This window comes from Abrus precatorius, unplaced genomic scaffold (assembly GCF_003935025.1).
Source record: "Abrus precatorius isolate BTA unplaced genomic scaffold, Abrus_2018 Scaffold2, whole genome shotgun sequence".
Taxonomy (NCBI): domain Eukaryota; kingdom Viridiplantae; phylum Streptophyta; class Magnoliopsida; order Fabales; family Fabaceae; genus Abrus; species Abrus precatorius.
This window is the reverse complement of record NW_020874362.1, coordinates 7,926,972-7,948,018: the sequence shown is the minus strand read 5'-3', so window position 1 is coordinate 7,948,018 and position 21,047 is coordinate 7,926,972. Positions and strand designations below refer to the sequence as shown.

Sequence of the window (21,047 nt, the reverse complement as noted above, 5' to 3'; positions counted from 1 at the left end):
ATTCTATGAAAGTGATAAATTAAGTTCAACATCTAAAATAAAACTTGTGAACTTTCACTTAATAATATCCATATATAACTCAATAAAAGTTATATCAGCTTGTTGTTAACATGAATATATTATACAGCAATAAATGCCTTCATCATCACATATCACTAAAATTGTATATTGTTTAGCATTTCTATCAATAAAAAAATATGAAATTTTTATCAATAAAAAAATATAAAATTAATATAAAAATAACTTGATTAGGATGAAAATTAAGTTTTAAATAATTTTTTTTAATGTTTCAAAGTTTAATCTTCATTTCATCTGAATCACTTTCTTATTTTTTTCATAGATTCTATTATTTCATATATTTAATTTAATTTAAAATAATAATAATTAATTTCATACTTATAAATTAAATAGCATCAAATTTTATAAAAACTTAAATAGAACCAACATTAGGCTTTCAAAATTCTTCTTCTAATTTTTTCAAATGAAATTTTTAACTCGTATGGATAGGAAAATTTTTTTTTGAACAAAATGATGGTTGTAAAAGTTTTGCCATAATATTTGCAATACTCATCAAGTTTCGTTTTATGCTTTTAATGACAAAACTTTCTGCATCATATCACGCACTATCACTATGTGTGTTTCGCCTTACTTATGACAAAAGTTTAAAGTTTATTTAATTTCACTAATTTTATGAAAAAAAAATTCAGCTTTACACGTGACAAAATTTAAATTGTTCATAATTTTGGTGGCAAAAATTATTATTTTAAAAATTTAATAAACAACTAAACTTTTGTCACGTGGTCACTTTCACTTAAGAAGGAATTAGTTTTGAAAAAAAACTATAATTTAATAATTTATTTTAAAGAAAACAATATTTAAATAAAAAACCTCAGATTTGCAACAGTAAAATAATTTTTTTTTTTAAAATGATGAATCTGTCCTCTGCTCCGGGTGAATATTCCATTCTATTTAGATCTTGGCCAAACAGCTCCTTTATATAAGGGGAAACTTTGCGCGAAAATTTCAGTTAACATTTGCTTCTTACATCCTCTGTCTGCTCAATCTTTGTTTACCGCCACCATGTCGATGTCAATGGCAGCATCCCCACAAATGCACCTTCTTCTCCAAAATTACAACCCGTCTCTCAAAAACCCAAACCCCGCTTTCGTCCTTCCCTCTCTCCGCGGTTCCAGGCCCATCTCCATCAAATGCGCCACCACCCAAGCTCAACCGCATACACCCCCGGCTCAGGCCCATTCCCAAGATCGCGTCTTCAACTTCGCCGCCGGCCCGGCCACCTTGCCGGAGAACGTTCTCCGGCGAGCCCAGTCCGAACTCTATAACTGGCACGGATCCGGCATGAGCGTGATGGAGATGAGCCACAGAGGAAAAGATTTCAAGTCCATAATCGAAAAGGCCGAGTCAGATCTACGCACCCTCTTGCAAATCCCGCCGGAATATTCCGTTTTATTCCTCCAAGGCGGCGCCACCACCCAGTTCGCCGCCGTGCCGCTTAACCTCTGCAAAAACGGTGAACCCGTCGATTTCATCGTCACGGGTTCGTGGAGCGACAAGGCCTTCAAGGAGGCCCTAAAGTTCTCCAAGCCCAACGTGATATGGTCTGGGAAATCCGAAAAGTACACAAAGGTTCCAACTTTCCATGATTTGGAGCAAAACCCAGATGCTAGATTTTTACACATATGTGCAAATGAGACCATTCATGGGGTTGAGTACAAGGATTACCCAACACCCAAGAACCCCAACGGGGTTTTAGTGGCTGACATGTCCTCAAATTTCTGTTCCAAACCTGTGGATGTGTCCAAGTTTGGGGTTATCTATGCTGGTGCTCAGAAGAATGTGGGTCCATCTGGGGTCACTATTGTGATTATTAGGAATGATTTGATTGGGAATGCTCAGAGTATAACCCCTGTGATGCTTGATTATAAGATTCATGCTGAGAACAATTCGCTTTATAATACCCCTCCTTGTTATGGCATTTACATGTGTGGGTTGGTGTTTGAGGACTTGCTGGAGCAAGGGGGTTTGAAAGAGGTTGAGAAGAGGAATGAGAATAAGGCTATGATTCTGTACAGTGCTATTGATGAGAGCAACGGGTTTTATAGGTGCCCGGTTGAGAAGTCTGTGAGGTCCTTGATGAATGTTCCCTTTACTTTGGAGAAGTCAGAGTTGGAGGGTGAGTTTATCAAGGAGGCTTCTAAGGAAAACATGGTTCAGCTTAAAGGGCATAGGTCGGTGGGTGGCATGAGAGCATCCATTTACAATGCTATGCCTTTGGCTGGGGTTGAGAAGTTGGTGGCTTTCATGAAGGACTTCCAGGCCAAGCATGGTTAGAGGAGTGGACCGTTTTGGTCCTTTGCATTTGTCTATGGAGAGCGTTAACAAAAAGGGTATCTCGCAGTTTTGGTTTGTCACTCTTTTTGTGTTATGTTTTGTTGTTGAAATTTGGGTCCTAGTTAGTATTTTCATCTGCACTTTTGACATTGTTTTGGGGGATGGTTCAGCCTAGGAGTATAGGTTCGAATTTTTATTAATATATCCTCTATTCAAGTTTGTGTGATGGATGCAAGATGAAATGTACGCTCAATAAATCGAACGAGGAGAAACAGTATGTGTTAAACTCTGTACGAAGAGGATCTTGCTCTATGCTTGCATGGTTGTAGGAAGTAAAATAGTGGTTGTGTACACATGTTTGGAAAACTTTTGCAATAGATTCTTTAAGAATGAAAAAGTATTACTTTCATCAACCCTTTCGACTTTTACTGCAAATGGATTTTAGTTTTCTGGAAAAACAAACGAGCTTGTAGTTCCCGCACTGAGTCAAAACTCAAACATATTAAACCAGGAATTGTTGCAGGTCTCTATCCCATCCGTTAATAACTATTAAACCTTATCTACCAACACCAATGTAGCACACGGTAAAGTATTTTCAAAGTTTCATATTTCCCTTGGTTATGGGATCTTGGTTTGATTCAATCAGTTTTAGTTTATTTGACAGTTTTTGTTTGCCCATTGTATAATTTTAAAGTAATCAGCATTCTTCAAGTTAGGTAACGATTTGACTGCCCTTAGAATAAGTGTGCCCTAGGAACCAATTAAAACTTTTATAAAAATTAATTCATGTTTCTGTCCCACTAAAAATACCGAATTTTGTTAATTCTATTAATTACTGATGTAATCATATTATTCAAAAAATAAATTTATATTTGTTCCTATAAAATTATAAAAAATCACTTTTAGTTTTCATAAAATTGTTAAAAGTATCTTTTAATCGTTACAAAATTATTAAAATTATTTTTTAATTCCTACAACATATGTTGAAGTCTACATAAATCATTGTGCGCATTCAAATTTGATACTAGTCTTGCAGCTCTGGTTTGATTCGCTTGCACGGGTAAATAAAACGGAATTTGGGCCATAACAAGAATTATTTGCTTCAAGTGAAAATAGCATCGGAATTCGTTTGGTTGCATTGGTGTCCAATCACGTCTACAATAACTTTGGTCCGGTCCAGTTAGCTAGGGTACTCAGTTTTTTTTTTAATAGTAAAGCTAGCATATAAAATAATTAAAAATTAAAAATTATTAATTGTAAATTTTTAAATAATTATAAAATTTTAATTTTGCTCTCATTTTTAAATATTTTTATCAAATAAAATAAAATCATTTAAATTATTACTTCCATGATTTTATATAAAAAATTTAAAATTTTTATTAGTTTAATTATATTTTAATATGATTTAAAGATGAAAGTGATACAGAAATGTTAAATTTAAAAGAGTGAAAGATGTTACGCTTTAAAAGTTGAAGAAGTAAAAAATTAATTTTAAAAAAATAATAAATAAATAAAATTACGTTTAACTAATAACTAAAAAGTATAATTTTAAAAATTGATAATTAGAACAATACTAAGAAAACATTAATAATTACCTATTTCAGCTACCTTATTAGATATAACTATTTTTATTAAATAAGCTTTTTAACTATTAAAATAAGCTATCAACTAGCTAAAATAGTTTTATCAAACACACTGTGTTATTGTTAAAGATATCAACAATATTTATTTAAAATATCTTTTAAACTTAAAGTTTATCTTAATTAATCTTGAAATTTTACATCTTTAATAATTTTTTTTATTAAGTTAAGATTAAATTACTAATAGTATGTGATTTCAATTATTTATCTACTTTAATTTCAAACATTCATTATCTCATTTTTATAATTCTTTTTTTAAAAAATTAATCTAAATTAAAATAGTTTTAATTAGTTATTACTACAAATTGTAATTTTGATGTATTTTTCAACACTTAAGATATTATTATATATAAATCAAATAACAAATAAATAAGTAGAAACAATATTTTTATTGAATTATCAAAATATCTATAATAATATGAGCAAAATAGTCCATACAACGTATATGTAAATAACACAGTCATGCTAATAAGAACTTATCTAGAATGCTCATTCTTCTAGGGTAGAAAATATTTTAGGAGACAATCTCTTAGTTAACTGATCCACTATCATCATATCAATACTAATATGCTTAATAGACATTCTCTATTTTCGTACTTCTTCTTTTACTGATAAGTACTTTAAATTCATGTGTTTTGTTCTCTTTGAGTACTTGTCATTCTTAAAGAAGAAGACATCTGCAGAATTATTATAGTACATTATTAACATTTTTTCTATACTGTCAACAATACCAAGCCTTAAGATAAAGTTTCGCAGCCACAAATAATGAACAATGGCCTCAAAGCATGCCACAAATTCTGCCTCTATGGTAGATAGCAATAATGGACTCATTTATGCTTTTCCATGAGATTGCACCTCTAGCTAACAAGAAAATGTGGTCCATTTCGAGATTACTTTGATATAGGTCTAACATTCTAACAATAGAACTAATATTCGGCCAAGTGCATGTTTAAGCACACATTAAACTTTCAACTACTGATGCATAGGGAATAGATTCCATTGCTTTTTGTTCTAACTCATTCTTGGGACATTGTATTTTGCTAAACTTATCTCTCTTTTGAATTAGAACCACCCTGATGAGTATTTTTTTTTTAAAATCTCTCTAAAGCTTTGTTAATGTAGCCTTTATGAGACAATCCTAGTAATCATTGTGATCTCTTATAGAATATTTCTATTCTAATAACATAGGAGGCTTCACTCATATTTTTCATCTTAAAGTTCTTAGAGAAAAATTCATTTACATCATGCAACAGTTCAACATTATTAGTAACAAGAAGAATGTCATCAGCATATAAGACTAAAATAATTTACTTACTCCTACTAACTTTCATGTTGGTCAACAGTGTTCTCCACAAAATCATATGATGTAATTGTATTATTGAACTTAAGATATCATTGGCTAGAAGCTTGTTTCAATCCATATATTGACTTATTTCACTAGCACACCAAATTTTCTTTTTCTGTGGTAAAAAATCATCTGGTTGATCCATGTAAACATCCTCTTTCAAGTCACCATTCAGATAGACAATCTTTACATCCATTTTGTGAAGTTCTAAGTTATAATGAGCTACCAAAGCCATAACATTTCTTAAATAGTTATTGAAAATTGGAGAGAAGGTCTCTTTATAGTCTATGTCATTCTTTTGAGTGTACCATTTAACAACAAGTCTAGCCTTGTATCTCTCAACATTATCTTTTGAGTCTCGTTTAGTCTTAAAGACTCACTTGCAACCGACTCATTTTGAACTTTCAGGCAACTTGACTAGTTCTAATACCTTGTTTTCATTCATTGATTTTAATTCTTATTTCATGGCATCCACCACTTTTCAACATTATTGCATTCCATAACTTGTTTAAATGAGACTAGATCTTCATCAATACTCAAGTCACATTCATGTTCAAGTGAGTAAACCATGTAATCACTTGAAATAATAGGTCTTTTATGCCTTGCAGACATCCTTAATGTTGTCTCTTGTGGTTCATCTTCCACTTGCTCGTTTGTGTCTTGTGCATTAATAGCTGGTCCATTTTTCATATGTTGTTCTTGTAAGTTTGGAATATTAATTTGTTATCTCAGTATGTTGTGTGACTATGATACAACAAGAGGAACAACAACTTGAGAAGAAGCACAAACTACAGAAATTTTCGTATGTGTCTTTAATTTCCATCTTTCTTGTTTCATTACTCCCATTAAGTTGACCATTTTCAATGAACATTGCATTTCCAAACTTAACTATTCTTATACTATGGTTACAATAGTAGAATTTGTACCCACTGATTTCTCAGGATAGCAAATGAAATAACCATTAATGGTTCGAGTATCAAGCTTCTTTTCATGTGGATTATACACATTTACTTCTGCTGAATAACTCCAGACATGAAAATGTCATAAATTGAGTTTTTTTCCTGTTCACAGTTCATAAGGAGTCTTTGAAACTGCTTTACTAGGAACTCTATTAAGCAGATACATAGTTGTCTTTACTGCGTACATCCAAAAGAACATAGGTACAAAATTGTAACTTAACATGCTCCTATCCATTTCCATAAGAATACGATTCCACCTTTTAGCCTCACCATTTTGTTGTGATGTGTTAGGCATTGAGTATTATGCACATATGCCTTAACTTTCTAGAAGTTTTGCAAATGGACTTGCACATTGTCCACTTTCATCAAATTTTTCATTATATTCATCACTTCTGTCTGACCTGATAACCTTTACCTTTATATCTATTTGCCTTTCCACCTCATTAATAAACACTTGTAAAACATTCATTAATTGAGACTTTTCATGAAATATATACAAATAGCAATACCATGGATAGTTATGAATGAAGGTAATGAAATACTTTTTACCACCTGTTGCAACCGGGCAGTCGCAACAGTACAGTGAAAAAAATGTGTTAAAGAAAAACATCTTTCAAGAATAAAAATATTTTTCTAAAAAATCAGAGAAGTCGCCACCAAAGTTTATTTTAAGAAAACCTTAGAAAAATTTTTTAAAATAATATGATCTTTGAAATCAAAAATAAGTTCGGGAGTCGTTTACATTTAAGGAATGTATTAGCACCTTACAACGTCGATTTAAAAACGATTACCTTAAATTAATTGTGTAAATTTATTTTAATTTTAAAAAATATTTATTTAACCCCTAAACATTAATTATTTACATTTTAGAAGAAGGAAAAAAATATTTATTAAAATGTTAACTTGATATCTTAAAAGAAGAAAAGAAAAGAAAATTATTTTTAAAAATTATTTTGACTTGACAAGTACGGTTCCCGCTCCTACGTATCTCCATGTACAATAGAGAACTCAAAACCACGTAATTCTGTATAAAAATTATGAAATTAGTTGATTAAATTAAGTTTGGTAAAAGAAAATTTGTTTCGAGATTAAAATTAATTTCAAAGATAATATTTAGGATACAAGATAACGCGATTATACACGTATCCAACGAGAAACAATATGGAAGGTGGAGGAAGATTACACAACTATATTGTAAATCATTAAAAGATGTTTTTATTTTTGGAAATAAAGATTTTGAATTTATATTTAAATTATGATTATTGTTGAAAGAGAATTTAAGATAGCGTAAGCTATACATAAATTTTTTATAATTTTTAAACAATCAAAGACAATGTAAATCACACATCAATATTGCAAAAATTTGTATAATATAATAAAATGAAGAAATGATTAGTTATTTAATTTATTAAAATTTGAAATATGACAAAAAAATTAAAATATGGAATTAATGAATTTAATGAAAAGAATAAATATATTTTAATAAAGAGTTTATTATTATTCAATAAAAAGATTAAACTTTTTTTGATAGATTTACATTACATAAAACCTAAGGTAATGTTAGTACACAAAAGTTCTATCAATTTATAACACATAGTGATAGAATAGCTATACATTAATGTTATAAATCGATGCAAATATTGTATTATTTATTTACTTAATATTAAATTAAAAATACAATTCATTCATCATCAAATATTTAAAATTATACAGTATGATAAAAGATAATAATATTAAATAATATAAATAAGTTATAAACATGTAAACAATAGAATAATATAAAAAAAATTAAGATTAAATTGATTATAATCATTCTTTATTATTATCCTAATTACTATTGTTAAAAAAAATATAAATGAGATTAAGAGAACTGAATAATAAAATAAAATAAAATAAAGAATAACATATTTCATTTAACATAAATAAAATATGAGACAAATAAAATTAAGAACTCCATTTTTGTAAAAAAAATAAAATGAGCAAAAAGATAATAATAAAAATAAACATGAAAATAAATTTGATTAATAAATAATAATATTATTATTATAGTGAGGTTGGCCTCATATGATTTCTTTTACCCGTCCTTTACTTAATGTCTATTAATAAATATATAAAAAGAAGTTAAAAAAAAATGATTTCTTTGATTTGATTTTAGGTGTGTGCAATATTTTCAAGGCCTCATACAATTTTCTTTACTTTATCGTCCTTTACGTGATGCATATATATATATATATAAGAAGAAGCATGATTTCATTGATTTGAAAGAGTTATTTTACGTGTATGTGTAGCATATCCAGTGTAAGTATCGAGTGAATATAGGAAAGGTGCAAGTTGCAATGTCTCAAGCCTTGCACTTTTGTTTACGTTAAATTAAAAAAAAATAAAAAAATAAAATACAAATAATGGTATATGTAAGTCTAGCTTCCTTCTTTACCTTATTTCACATATCCACACCTAGAAAAAAAATCATATAGCTAACTTTACTTTCTCAACTTTCTTTCTTTATCTTAGATTCACGTTCATCAAAAATAATTTTCAAAACTTGCAGCCACAAAACGATACAAGCATTATACTCACAATGAAGAAAAGAAATACCTGGTCACAGTAGAGGAAAGTGGTGATAATAGAAATAATGTTTTTTTCCTTCTTCTCTTTAACTTTCGATCCTTGTTTTCTTCCTCTTCTTAATATTCTTCCATTCTTGATTTTTTGGACCCCTCTAAAATAATCTTGCTCTCTTGATTTTTTGTCCCCCTCTAAAAATTGTTCTATCCTCTTTCTTTTTTGAGAAGAAAAAAAAAAAACCCCTCCAGATTTCTTGCTTAAGTCCTTTATATCTCCTTCAATCTCACATTTTTAGGGTTTCATAAGATGTCAAATTTTTGAGCCTTTTCTTTTTTTTTTTCTTCTTTTTTCATGCTTAAAATCGATTTTTGATATTGGGTTTAAGCCTGTATAGTGTAGGCTTATGTTTCTGGGGACTAATCCTTTTCAAAAATTTCATTTTTCTGTAAAACAATTTTATTATTTTATTTTTATATATTTTTTAAAAAAATGGAAGCAAAAAGTTAGTTTTCACACCACCCCAAGATGGGATGTCAAATGGACCACACATATTAGTGTGTATCAACTCTAGGAGTTGACAACTTCTTGTAGTTGGATTATTTTATGTGTGTTTAATTTTTTTCTTTTAATACAATTCACACATATATCGTAGTTAGCAAAATTCAATTGAGGTAAATTTTCACTTTTCATTAATCTCAGCATCCTTTCTTTGGATATGTAACTTAACTTTTAATGCTACAAGAAAACATAACATTCATTACACATATTCAAATTACTATTAACACTATTCTCAACATGAAATAAAGATTCTACAAGAAAACATAACATTCATTACACATATTCAAATTACTATTAACACTATTCTCAACATGAAATAAAGATTGAACAAATTTAACATTAAGATTGAAACAATATAAACAATATATTAATGTAGTAGAACCAAAATAGTATGAGTATTTATATAAAGAAAATGCATCATTTCCAATCTTAAAATTAAAACTCAAATTTGTCCAACTTTGCAACAGAAACCAAATTCCTAGCAAATTCAATAACATAAAGACACTTTTCTATATTTATACAATAACTAATATGTAAGATCAATCTATAAGTCTTTATTCCTGCTATTCGTGTCTTTATTTTAGTCTCCATGTACAAAAACTTTTTAATTCTACTTATGGATTGGATAAAAAAAGATCTCTACGTTACATGTGACACATGAGCAATTGTACCAAAATCTAACCACCAAGTATTATTTGGTACCTTAATAAGATTTGATTCAATACATACTGGAACATAGTATTATTTGGTACCTCAATAAAAATTATACATTTCTTTTCGTACCACACCTTTTTTTTTGGACAATCTTTCTTGAAGTGACCAACCTTTTTATAAAAGAAGCATCTTTAGCCCTTCTGGATTTGACCTTCATGAACTTTTAATAAGGTCTTATCCTTCTTGTCTTTCTTACCTATCTTAGCCTTGCTGCTACTACCTCCTTCATGAAATGTGAGATGGATAGAGTGATTTTTCACTTTTTCAGCCTTTCTTCCTCTTGAACCAACATGACCTTGATTTCCTATAAGTTCCACTTATCCTTCATGGTGTTGTAATTCACCTAGAATTGGCCAAATTCAAGAGAGAGTGAGTTCAAAATGAACTATACTAGAAAGACTTCCTTCACTTTCATGTCCATTGATTTCAGCTATGTTGCTTGATTAATCATATTAGTCACATGGTCATGAATAGGCTGTGACCAATCAAACTTCTTAGTAGTCAGCTCAGTCAATAAGGTACATGAGATAAACTTATCAGTAATGTTTGATTGTGCATACTCTTTTACCTTTGCCATAAATTCTCTAGCATTCTCAGTCTTTAGCATTGATGACTTCACATTTTCAACCATATTCATTTTTAGCAAGCTTAAGCTCAGCCTATAAGACCTTTCCCAAGTCTCATAAAGAGTCTTTATCTTCTATACTAGTCTCTGTAATGGCTACATACTTCTCTTCTATTATGATTGTTAGGTCCAAGTCCATAACACCTAGCTAGAATTGAACTTGTTTAGTCCAATCATTATATTTCAGTCTATTGAACTTCACTATGCCATTGATCATGCCAAACACACTCTTAGAAACTACAATATTTAACACACACTTAACATTTATGCTTTGAATAAACTTAATAGATTTAAATAATCAACCAACAACAATTATGCATCTAACTTCATCTTTGGGCAATACCCAAATATATAATTTATCTATAATGATACTAAACCAAACAAGATTTAATAGACAATCAGTCACTCAAACAAATATACAAGTCATCTTTGGATATACAAACATATTATGAAATGCCTACATATCTCTTTAATGTCATTAATTATAAGCAATGATCTATCTTTGGGTGATCTCCTAACTTTATAATTAATGAGCTAACTTGTTTATCCTTAATTTTATATCACCATATAGCATCATACAGTTTTAAACAATTTATAACATACAATTAGATGCTTAAACAATATTTCAAAGTCAAATTACTTTGGTGACTAACAAGCTACCTATATAATTAAACATTAAATTGTGAACAATCCATTGTGATCATGTAATTCAAAATTAACTAACTTATGGATTCAATTACTTTGGTGACTAAAAAAATCTACTTTGATTTAATTCTATAACTATCTATAAATTTTATGAAATTCGTTCTGCCTCTTGTTATGAAGCACAATTGTGCTTTCCATCATGCACGACTGTGCTTTTCCTTAATGCACGATTATGCCAGATAATCAAGCATAGTTGTGCTACCCTTCAAGCATGGCCATGCTTCATTTATGCATGGCCATGCACAGTCTATACTTCACAAACTACCATGTTCATCGCTTTATAGATTCAAGACCTAATGTTTCTAACTTCTAAAACCTTAGAATTTTCATTTATTGAATCCTAAACTATCATACAACAATGAGATAATGACAATCAAACCTATAATCAAAATTATTTGGCTAACCCTAATCCTCAAAATTCCTTTTCCAGGGTTTATGAAAATTAGAAAAAATCTTAATGGAGAATTGATCTTTTATAGAGAATCATGAAATTCACCATTAATAGCTCTGATATCAACTATTAGATTTAATCCATTAAGTAATTTCCATCTTTGATTTCTCTATTATGAAATTACTTTTTCCATTGACCTTGAATTCCATGATTCTCACACAATTATAAATTCTCACAGAATCAAGTCTTTAGAGAAACACTAACATGAATCCATAATGGTTTGATATGACCTCCCTTTGATGTTTTTTATATGTTGCTATTTTTCCTAACTCTTTTAGTTTTTCTCTTATGGTTGAGAGAAATTGCTTATTGTAAGTGTAAGAAAAGGGAGAGATCGTAATCTCTATTTTAGTAACTGCTCTTTTATTTTATCTGAAGGAAGAGATGAGAGTTTCTTTATAATTGTATTCACAATTATCACAATTATACTCCACTGACTCTATATTTTATATTTAATAACTATTACATTAAATTTTTAATTAGAATCATGCTATAAATTATATAGACTAATATATAGATTATTAAAATAATCTAACATTGTTGGCGTGAAATATTAATTGTAGTGACTTTCTATATATCAATGCAATAATGAGCAAGGATGCTTTCCTCGTAGTATTTGGGTAATGATGGTGAGAGATAGAAACTTGTAGCATGTAGTACAAAGAGCTTATAATATTAATGCAATGATGGTGGGAGGAGGATGGAAAAGGATAAATGACAAAGAAAAGAATATGTAAGCAATGTAAGAAGAGAACGATAGATGAGGAATAAGGAACAAAGTATGAGAAGAAGACATAAACTATGATGAGTGAAATATAGTTAATAGATATTAAAATTGATAAAGTTTAACTTTATTAATAAAAAAATAATTTATTTAAAACTTAATTAAAAGTTAAAGGAGTAAAATAAAATAAAAGAAAAATTGAGAACAAATAGAAAAAAAATTAGAAAACTAATTTATTAATTTTATTTATTTTAAAAATGAACAATAAACAAAATAATAGCTTGTAAATACAAATACTTATAACAGATGAAAGGTTAAAACATTTTTCGACCTACATCCTTCGATCCCTTCGATCAATTATTCTCTTGTTTTAAAACTTAAGTGAGCTTACTGATTCCTGCTTATTGGGCTTCAATTTGTAATTTGTTGAAAGAACTCAAATGCCACCTTCTTCGAAATTTATTAGAAGAGGATAATGTATCCTTAAGAAGTGTAAAGATTGAGGAATCCTTTTTTGTAAGACACAAATACTAAGGATGTGACTTCCCATGTCTGAGTTGTGCTCCAAAGTTGTAAATGTACCAAGCACTTATTGAAGCTTGAAATTTTTGGTGAAAAATCTCAGGTGACATTAGTGGCTCAACCAATTATAATTCACTATTTGCACTTCTCTTCCCTCGTCTCTTTACTTTTCTCGGTACCTCAATTTACGTTTAATTTCTGCGACTTCATCTCTGTTAGTTTGTTGAAAAACTCGCTTGAGAGATGCTTGTTCTCATCTGTCCATTTGTTTCAAAGTGTCAATAACTTGAATGAAATTTCTCTATAATAATATTTTGGGTAAAATGCAGAAAAAATCTTACAAAATCAATTTTAAGCCACATCATGATAAACTTGAGAAGAAAGGAAATTCTCAATGGTAAGGCATTGGAATGGTTGTTTTACCTTGCTTCATGGTTAAAGATGGATAATGCTCATGCAGTCGTCCAATAACCTTTGCTGGCACACCTGCCACAATGCTTTAACAAAAGAAACAACCCTTGTTATACATAATAAATTGAGCACGATATGTTCATGTTTTTTTTTTTTAATTTTAAAAAAAGACAATTTTTAATCAATTTAACTAGTAAAAGCTATAATTAATTAAGGTAAGTCCATATTTGATAAATAAATTACATTTTTTCTTTTCAACATAACTATATTATGTTACTTATTAACATGAGACGCTCTGAATTCAAATAAATCTGATAGAAATTGCATGTACTAATAAACATTATATATTAAATGATTGTATATTTTTACCTCTTTTTCATCTTTTCTACATATAATTATTCAAAAATCTAAAAAAGAAACTAAATTATGTCCTAAAAACATACATAAAACGTTTTCCTAATAAATATTTACCTGTGAGGAGGGACCTCTTTTAACACAAGGGAGCCAGCAGCTATCATCACGCATTCACCAATTACTATATTTCCAAGTATAGTTGCATGAGCTCCAATTAGCACACCTTCGGCAACTTTGGGATGGCGATTACCTATTTCCTTTCCCGTGCCTCCTAAAGTTACACCCTATCAAAATAATATATCACTGAATTAGCGTAATGAGTATGTTGTTCAATATAACATGTGTTAACTAATGTCCTAAATTCCTAAAAGCTCTATTCCATGACAAAAAGTAAATTTAAATATTAACTCATAATTTCAATCTCTAACTTGCTTGTTATTTTAGTTCTTATAAAAGAATTATATAATATAGTACAAGAAAATTATAAATTAGTCCTCATCTTCTATTGAAGTAATAATGGCATTATAGTATAATCAAAATAAAGTTTAAATACTGGTATTATAATGAAAAATCGTGTTAAAATATAAAGAGCAAATTTAGCCCCTTTTTTATATATACTTTGATAAACAATAAGGGTTGATCTTTAAATAATTTTTCATGAGTTAAAATGTAAATTCTTTTCATGCAAGAATAAAATAAAATAAAATAAATAGTATGGGGGCCATGTTTATAATTAAACTAAAACTAAATAATAAGAAAAAAAATTAAACTTTAAAAATTGGTCATCAAAACAATTATTTAAATATATAAATTTTTATTCTATGATTCTTATGGAAAACTAAAATGAAGACACAAAAAGACAATTTAAATAACATAATTATAAGAATTTAAAACAAATTAAATATTTAAAAGACTAATTCAGGTAATAAAATTTTCAGACGATTAGAGTAACACTTTACATCTTTAAAAAATTAATTTAATGATCAATATGTAGAAAACTTAAATGGCGACTTTGCAATCTACCAAATGGAATTTATTCTAACAAGAATTTTATGAACGAATTTCTCAAACGGATTTATCTTGCAAAACAGTGTAAAAATTGATAAAAGGAGAAGCTAAAATGGGTTATCACATAAACTCTGAAAACTTATTCACAACAGAGAACACCAAAAAAATTGATTTTTGTAATCGAATTGAATTTGAGAAAAAAATTAGTAAAAGATAATCGTAAAAAATATGAATGGGGAAACATCACTCACTTGCATAAGTGAAACTCGGTTTCCAACAACAGTAGTTTCACCAATAACAACACCTGTAGCGTGATCTATTAAAATTCCATCCCCGATTTTCGCAGCTATATAATAATAAACCATAAAAATGTGAAGTTTAATAATGGAATTAACATAATGTTTTCAATATCAATAAGAAGGTAAAAACCTTAAAGACGAAACTAATTGTCCTATTATGTAAATTACTTATTTATATGCTTTTATATATTAAAAAAAATGAGTAATGCTACATTTTCTTATAAACTTTTTCTATTTATTCTTCAACTATTACATATAAAAATTTAAATGTATTTAATGTTTTGAAATATAAAATTACTTGATTTTTTTTTATTAAGTGAAAAAGTCAATTGAAAAATGTTGTAAGAAGATTTATAAATTTTATTAAGACATCTAAACCCTCAACAAACCATCTGTGCAGAAAACAAATGTTAACGTTGTCAAGTCATTCTTACTAAAGTATTTCTTCATCCACAAAAAAATATATTTTGACATGAAATGCATACACTTTACCAAATATGAGAGAAATAGGAATGGATGATGTATAGGGAAAAACAAAAAGATTAAAATAACAATAAGAGTAGAAAAGGGATGTGATGTATTATAATTCTACCAATTTGCATGCAAAAGCAAACCTAACATACCAGGATGTATATCAACTCCAAAAGCCTGCAGCAGAGGAAAAATGGGTTGGATCATTAGCATAAAAAACTTGAAATAACCTTGTGCAGTACTTATTGCTCTATTTATAAGAAATAATATTTAATTTATTAAAATTGATCAAAATAATATATTATAAATTTATTTTTTTAAAGCATTTATAGTATTAACCGGTATTTATATATTAAATAAAAAATATGTTTATTTATACATATAAAAGATAAATATTTTAAAAATATAAATCTCATAATAAATAAAAGCATTAAATAATTAATAATTAATGTATTTAAATAATTATTTATTTCTTATATTCACGACTGACACTCAAACTGCTTCATGTGTTATCTGATAACGTTTTAACCAATTCTATTATTACGATGTAATCAATATTCAAGGAAGTGTACATGTGTATACTAAGTGTATAAATAACTTTTACTATCAATATGAATTCATTCACTTTCCCTAAGTTATTTCTTTTTTTCAATTTTTAACCAAGTACAATATTACCTCGTTAACTAGACTATGCAAAGCCAAGGCCAAGACTTTGCGTCCCTGGTCCCACAAAGCATGAGCTACTCGATATACTTGCAAAGAATGGTAACCCTGCCAGAGAATAAATCCTATGAACAAAAGAGAAATAATTGAGGCACAGAAACTAGAAGAAAATGTGCTGAATTTCCCTGACAACACCATGCTATTCGATCAAATGCTTGAACATATAATGAACAAGTTTTAGTAGCCGTACCCTTGTCCTAGCAATGTAATTAGGCAACAGAGTGACACTCCTTTTGAATAAAATCATGTCTGGCTAACACAAAATTATACATAAAAATGTTTGCATTTTCCTAACCTTCATTTTCTAGAAGAATGAGATGTCAATTGAATCTCTTCACATAATATACTGTATGGTTAGAAAAAAGAACATAATAAAGCAAGTCAAGTGCACACTGGTAGAAACTCGGGTGAGTAAAAACAAAAAAATTTCAACTTCTGAGTTTTAGACATGCAAGTAGTGCTAACACTTATTTAGTACTTCTCATCTCTCTCTTAGTTTCATGTCACCTCATTCATCAATTATCCCTTTCTTTCTATCATATCATATTACCCACCACATCTATCAAGTGTATCTCTTCTATTTCCTTCTCTCTCAGTGTAGACACCCTTGAAACATAAAACTATTTTCCACAAGATTTACCTTCGCATATAAAAGAACTGAGCAATATGACAAACAAGCTGGATCCCGATCTTTAAATGCCTGGTCAGAAATCAGTACAACTATGAATCACATCAAATCATTATACAGCAAATGAAAAATATTGAAAATCATATATGAAGGACACTAATTACCTGGATATCCAAGCGAATAGATTGCTGGATACCTTTGTCATGCTTCATCACATTACAAAATATATCCATCAGCTGAGTTGCCAAAATAGTAGGATTTTGGAGACGATTGGCAAGAACAAAAGCCAATGCTTGCTCTAAGCAATCATGTGATAGAATAGTTGCATAGAAGAAGCTACTTAAAATTGGCTCCCTTTGAGCCTGCACACCAATAATGGTATATCCTCATCCATAAAATATAAAATGAAGCATCCAACTGCATCTATATTTTATAATATAATTACAGTTGACACTCAGAGAAGAAAAAAGAACATAACAAACAATTCATGAACCCAGCAATTATTCTCACCAATTCTCAGTACCCAAATTTTAAAACACTTGGAAAATGCAACCAACCAAGAAAGTGGAGAAAAATTATTCATAAAAAGCAACAAAGAAATTATGCATACCTCCAAATCTGCTTCTTCTCTTACAGCCTCCCAAATAGGATCAGGACAATCCAAATGGTGAAGTGAAGAATCCAAGACAGAGTTGGGAATTCCCATGGCATAAATGGGAAAAACTTTCTCTATGTGATGAGGCCAAGAAGGGAAGGAACCATGACTCTTAGGATGCTCTTCCTCAGCTTCATGTTCAGTTTTAGGAGGAGAAACCGAGGTTGTGTGGTTCAGGTATGCCATGTTAATACAGAAGAGAAAAAGGGATAAGAGCACAAATGAAGTGGTGCGGTTTCAGTTGTGTAGTATTGGGTAGTGTACTATTTATACAGCCGTTATGATTACAGTTATAATAGTGTTGTGTTTGCAATCAGAAACAAAGTGTAACAATTATTTATAATGAACAATGGAAAGGGAGGATGGGAACAAACGAAAAGTACATGCAAGCAAAAAGTGCCATTTTCAATGGTCCAGGATATGCCACATATTGTCTTTTGTTTTTTGACCCCTTTATGTATATGTATAATTTTTTCATTTTTTCTTTCTTTTGATATTATTATTATATCTTTTATTTGTCTACCATAAAAAAAGGGTATCTTGGGTAATTTTAGCAAATTAGAGTTATTTGATGAAGATTTAATGGAATATATTCTAAGTTTGATATAATGAAATTAATATGGCATTCGTTGGTTCTTTTATTTGAAGTACACCAAATGCATATTTTTTAACAAATTAAATTCATATCCAAGTAAAATTATGGTGCCAATTTTTATATAACTTTAAGAGTGTGTAAAATTAATCAAAATTGAATAAAAAATTATTATTATTATTATTATTATTATTATTATTAAATAGTGTTTATAAGTTATATAATCATATCCAATGATAATTTAACTTTTATGTATTCATAAATATTTAAATTGATTGTTATTTAGAATTTTTTCTTTAAATTTATTTGAGTTATCTTCAATTTTTGGATAACACAATCATGTTTAAATAAGTTAATTTAAAGAAATATAAAACAAACCTATTAGAAAGAAAATGATATATTAAAGTTGAAGCAAAATTATCTTAATAATTTTTTTATAACTAAGTAATTTTTATAAAACTTTTTGTCAAGCTAACTAATTATTATAACAATTTTTTAATCTGCAAAATATTGTACTGAAAAAAAAATATATAATAAATTTTATAAAAAATTATAAAATTAATAATATTAATGTATTAAATTATATTAATTTTTATAATTTTTGATAAAATTTTATTATATAACTTTTTATTGTGTACAATATTGTACAAATTAAAAAATTTCACAAAACTTTTAGGGTATATTTTTTAGCTCCATATGGATGCAAAACCCTCTACTATATTAAAAAAATTAAAAGGATTTATTTAAATTCGTGAATGTGATTTATAATTTTTTTTACAATTTCTCTTCAATTTATTTTTAATAAATTTTATAAAAAATTATAAAAATAATTTCCCTTTAATTTTTTATAAAATAATTTTCATGTATTTTTTATTAATAAATACTCATTTAATAAAACAACTCGATTGCTCAAAAATACAAATTTCACCCGTTGCCTCGTTTACGGTAAAGATTTTCATTACACACCGAACAAAAATTAAATATAGTATTTTAGATTTTTTAATACTATTATTTAATTAAAAATAAAGTTTTATTTTAATAACTAAAATAAAAAAATTAAAATTAACATGATTTTTAAAATAAAGTTTAATTTTTATTAAAAATAATACTAAAAATATCAAATATTTGTATCTAAATTTTATCGTTCCATGTATTAGAAATGTGATTGGTCACTGCACATTCATCATTGAACAAACCAATAATTGATAAGAAGTGAACAATATAAACTCGTCTTCTAATAGTAGTGGCGGAGTCACAGTCTATCGTGTCAACTAATTTGCAACTCTTCCTTGATTGGATATTTGCGGCAACTCTTCGTGACTATGAAGCTGCTGCTTTATTTTATTTTTTTATCTGTTTGTTTCTTTGTCCCTTCATAGACATGGAGTGATTATTTGGTTCTGTGCTCACATATGCACGCAGCCCCATTTCCGTTTAAAGCCAAAGGTTCTTGAAGAATGACTATTAATTTGTGGTTCGGGTTGCATAAACCCTTACATAAAAAGTTATTTAATTTAGTTATAAAAATATATTATAATTCAGTTCAAATCAATATAAATTTAATATTACATTTAATTTCAGTAAACGTCATTTATATTATATTTAATGGTTGGAATCTTTATTTTCACTTTTACTTTAATTAAAAATAGTAAATCAATCTTATTTTATTATCTCTTTTATACTTTTTAATAAAAAATCATTTTATATAAAAGCTGTATCCATTAAAATATAATGAAATAAATATACTATAATTTTTAAAAAATTAAAAAATAATTAAGCATTTTATAAGTGTATATCTCTAACCGTTGTTAGAAAATATTTTTACTATATAGAAATATGTAAATTATTAAAATGAAAGTAGTCATTTAATACACATATTTTCTTTAAAATGGTTCTACAAAATAATTTCATATTAAAAATAATTTAATTTATATATTATTAAAAGCATCAACAATTATTAAAAAGTAAATTGATGAATTTATATTTAGGAAATTAAATCAAATTTTAATTTATTAACGTTTAAAAAAGAAGAACTAAATTTAATTTACCTAATCATTTATCTTGTTTTATTTTATAAATCTATTAATTATATGGGTCATCTATAATATAATTAATTATGATATATTTAAGAGTTGTCAATTATGAACATATAAATATAATGCAATAGGATAAACACCAATCTATATAGGAAACATAAAATTATCATTAGTCACAAAAATCTTATAGAGTCATGTAAAAGATTTACCATAGCCTTAACTATAAAATTAATTAGACATATAACAGAAAATCAAAATAATAATAAACTAATTCATATTTATTCAAAAAGTAAATGCAAATTAGAAGAGTCTCTAATAGAGAAGAGATGAAAAAAACTCTTAATTCCAAGACGCTATCCCAAAACTCTAGTACTTATCAGTAATTGGCCTAAATCAAGATTAAAGGTATCAAAATGTGTCAAAAAGATGTCTAAGTCGTTGTTCATGATGTAAAGTCCTTATTTTATTTATACAACTTAAAAAAATAATTTTATATCAAAAAGAGGAATTAAATTAAGTTCACTTATATTCAAGTGCAAAGTTCAGATAAATTTAAAACTTTCATCTTTGTTACTCAGGTTCATAAAATTGAGTGGGTCTTCCTAAGTAGTCATGGTCGAGAAAGGTGTACAAGTAATTCATCACACCTGGCGTCCGGACCGTTCCTCGATATATGTAAAGATTAAGTGTATGACAAATTTTATGATGCA

General features: G+C 28.1%; 2 protein-coding genes across 2 annotated transcripts; one reads left to right on the top strand and one right to left on the bottom strand.

Moving 5' to 3' along the window:
- The first annotated feature begins 1,067 nt into the window (after positions 1-1,067).
- LOC113859186 (phosphoserine aminotransferase 1, chloroplastic-like) lies at positions 1,068-2,505 on the top strand. Its single transcript, XM_027492001.1, has one exon. It carries the CDS (start codon positions 1,081-1,083, stop codon positions 2,350-2,352), a length of 1,272 nt encoding a protein of 423 aa, XP_027347802.1. The 5' UTR covers positions 1,068-1,080; the 3' UTR covers positions 2,353-2,505.
- Positions 2,506-13,071: 10,566 nt separating this feature from the next.
- Positions 13,072-18,063, bottom strand: LOC113859314 (serine acetyltransferase 2-like). Its single transcript, XM_027492124.1, has 9 exons — positions 17,665-18,063; positions 17,219-17,416; positions 17,067-17,126; positions 16,379-16,474; positions 15,856-15,880; positions 15,185-15,237; positions 14,043-14,209; positions 13,584-13,657; positions 13,072-13,417 (listed from the first exon to the last, which is right to left on the bottom strand). The coding sequence occupies exons 1-9, from the start codon at positions 17,893-17,895 to the stop codon at positions 13,341-13,343; spliced, it is 981 nt and encodes a 326-aa protein (XP_027347925.1). The 5' UTR covers positions 17,896-18,063; the 3' UTR covers positions 13,072-13,340.
- Positions 18,064-21,047: the final 2,984 nt, after the last annotated feature.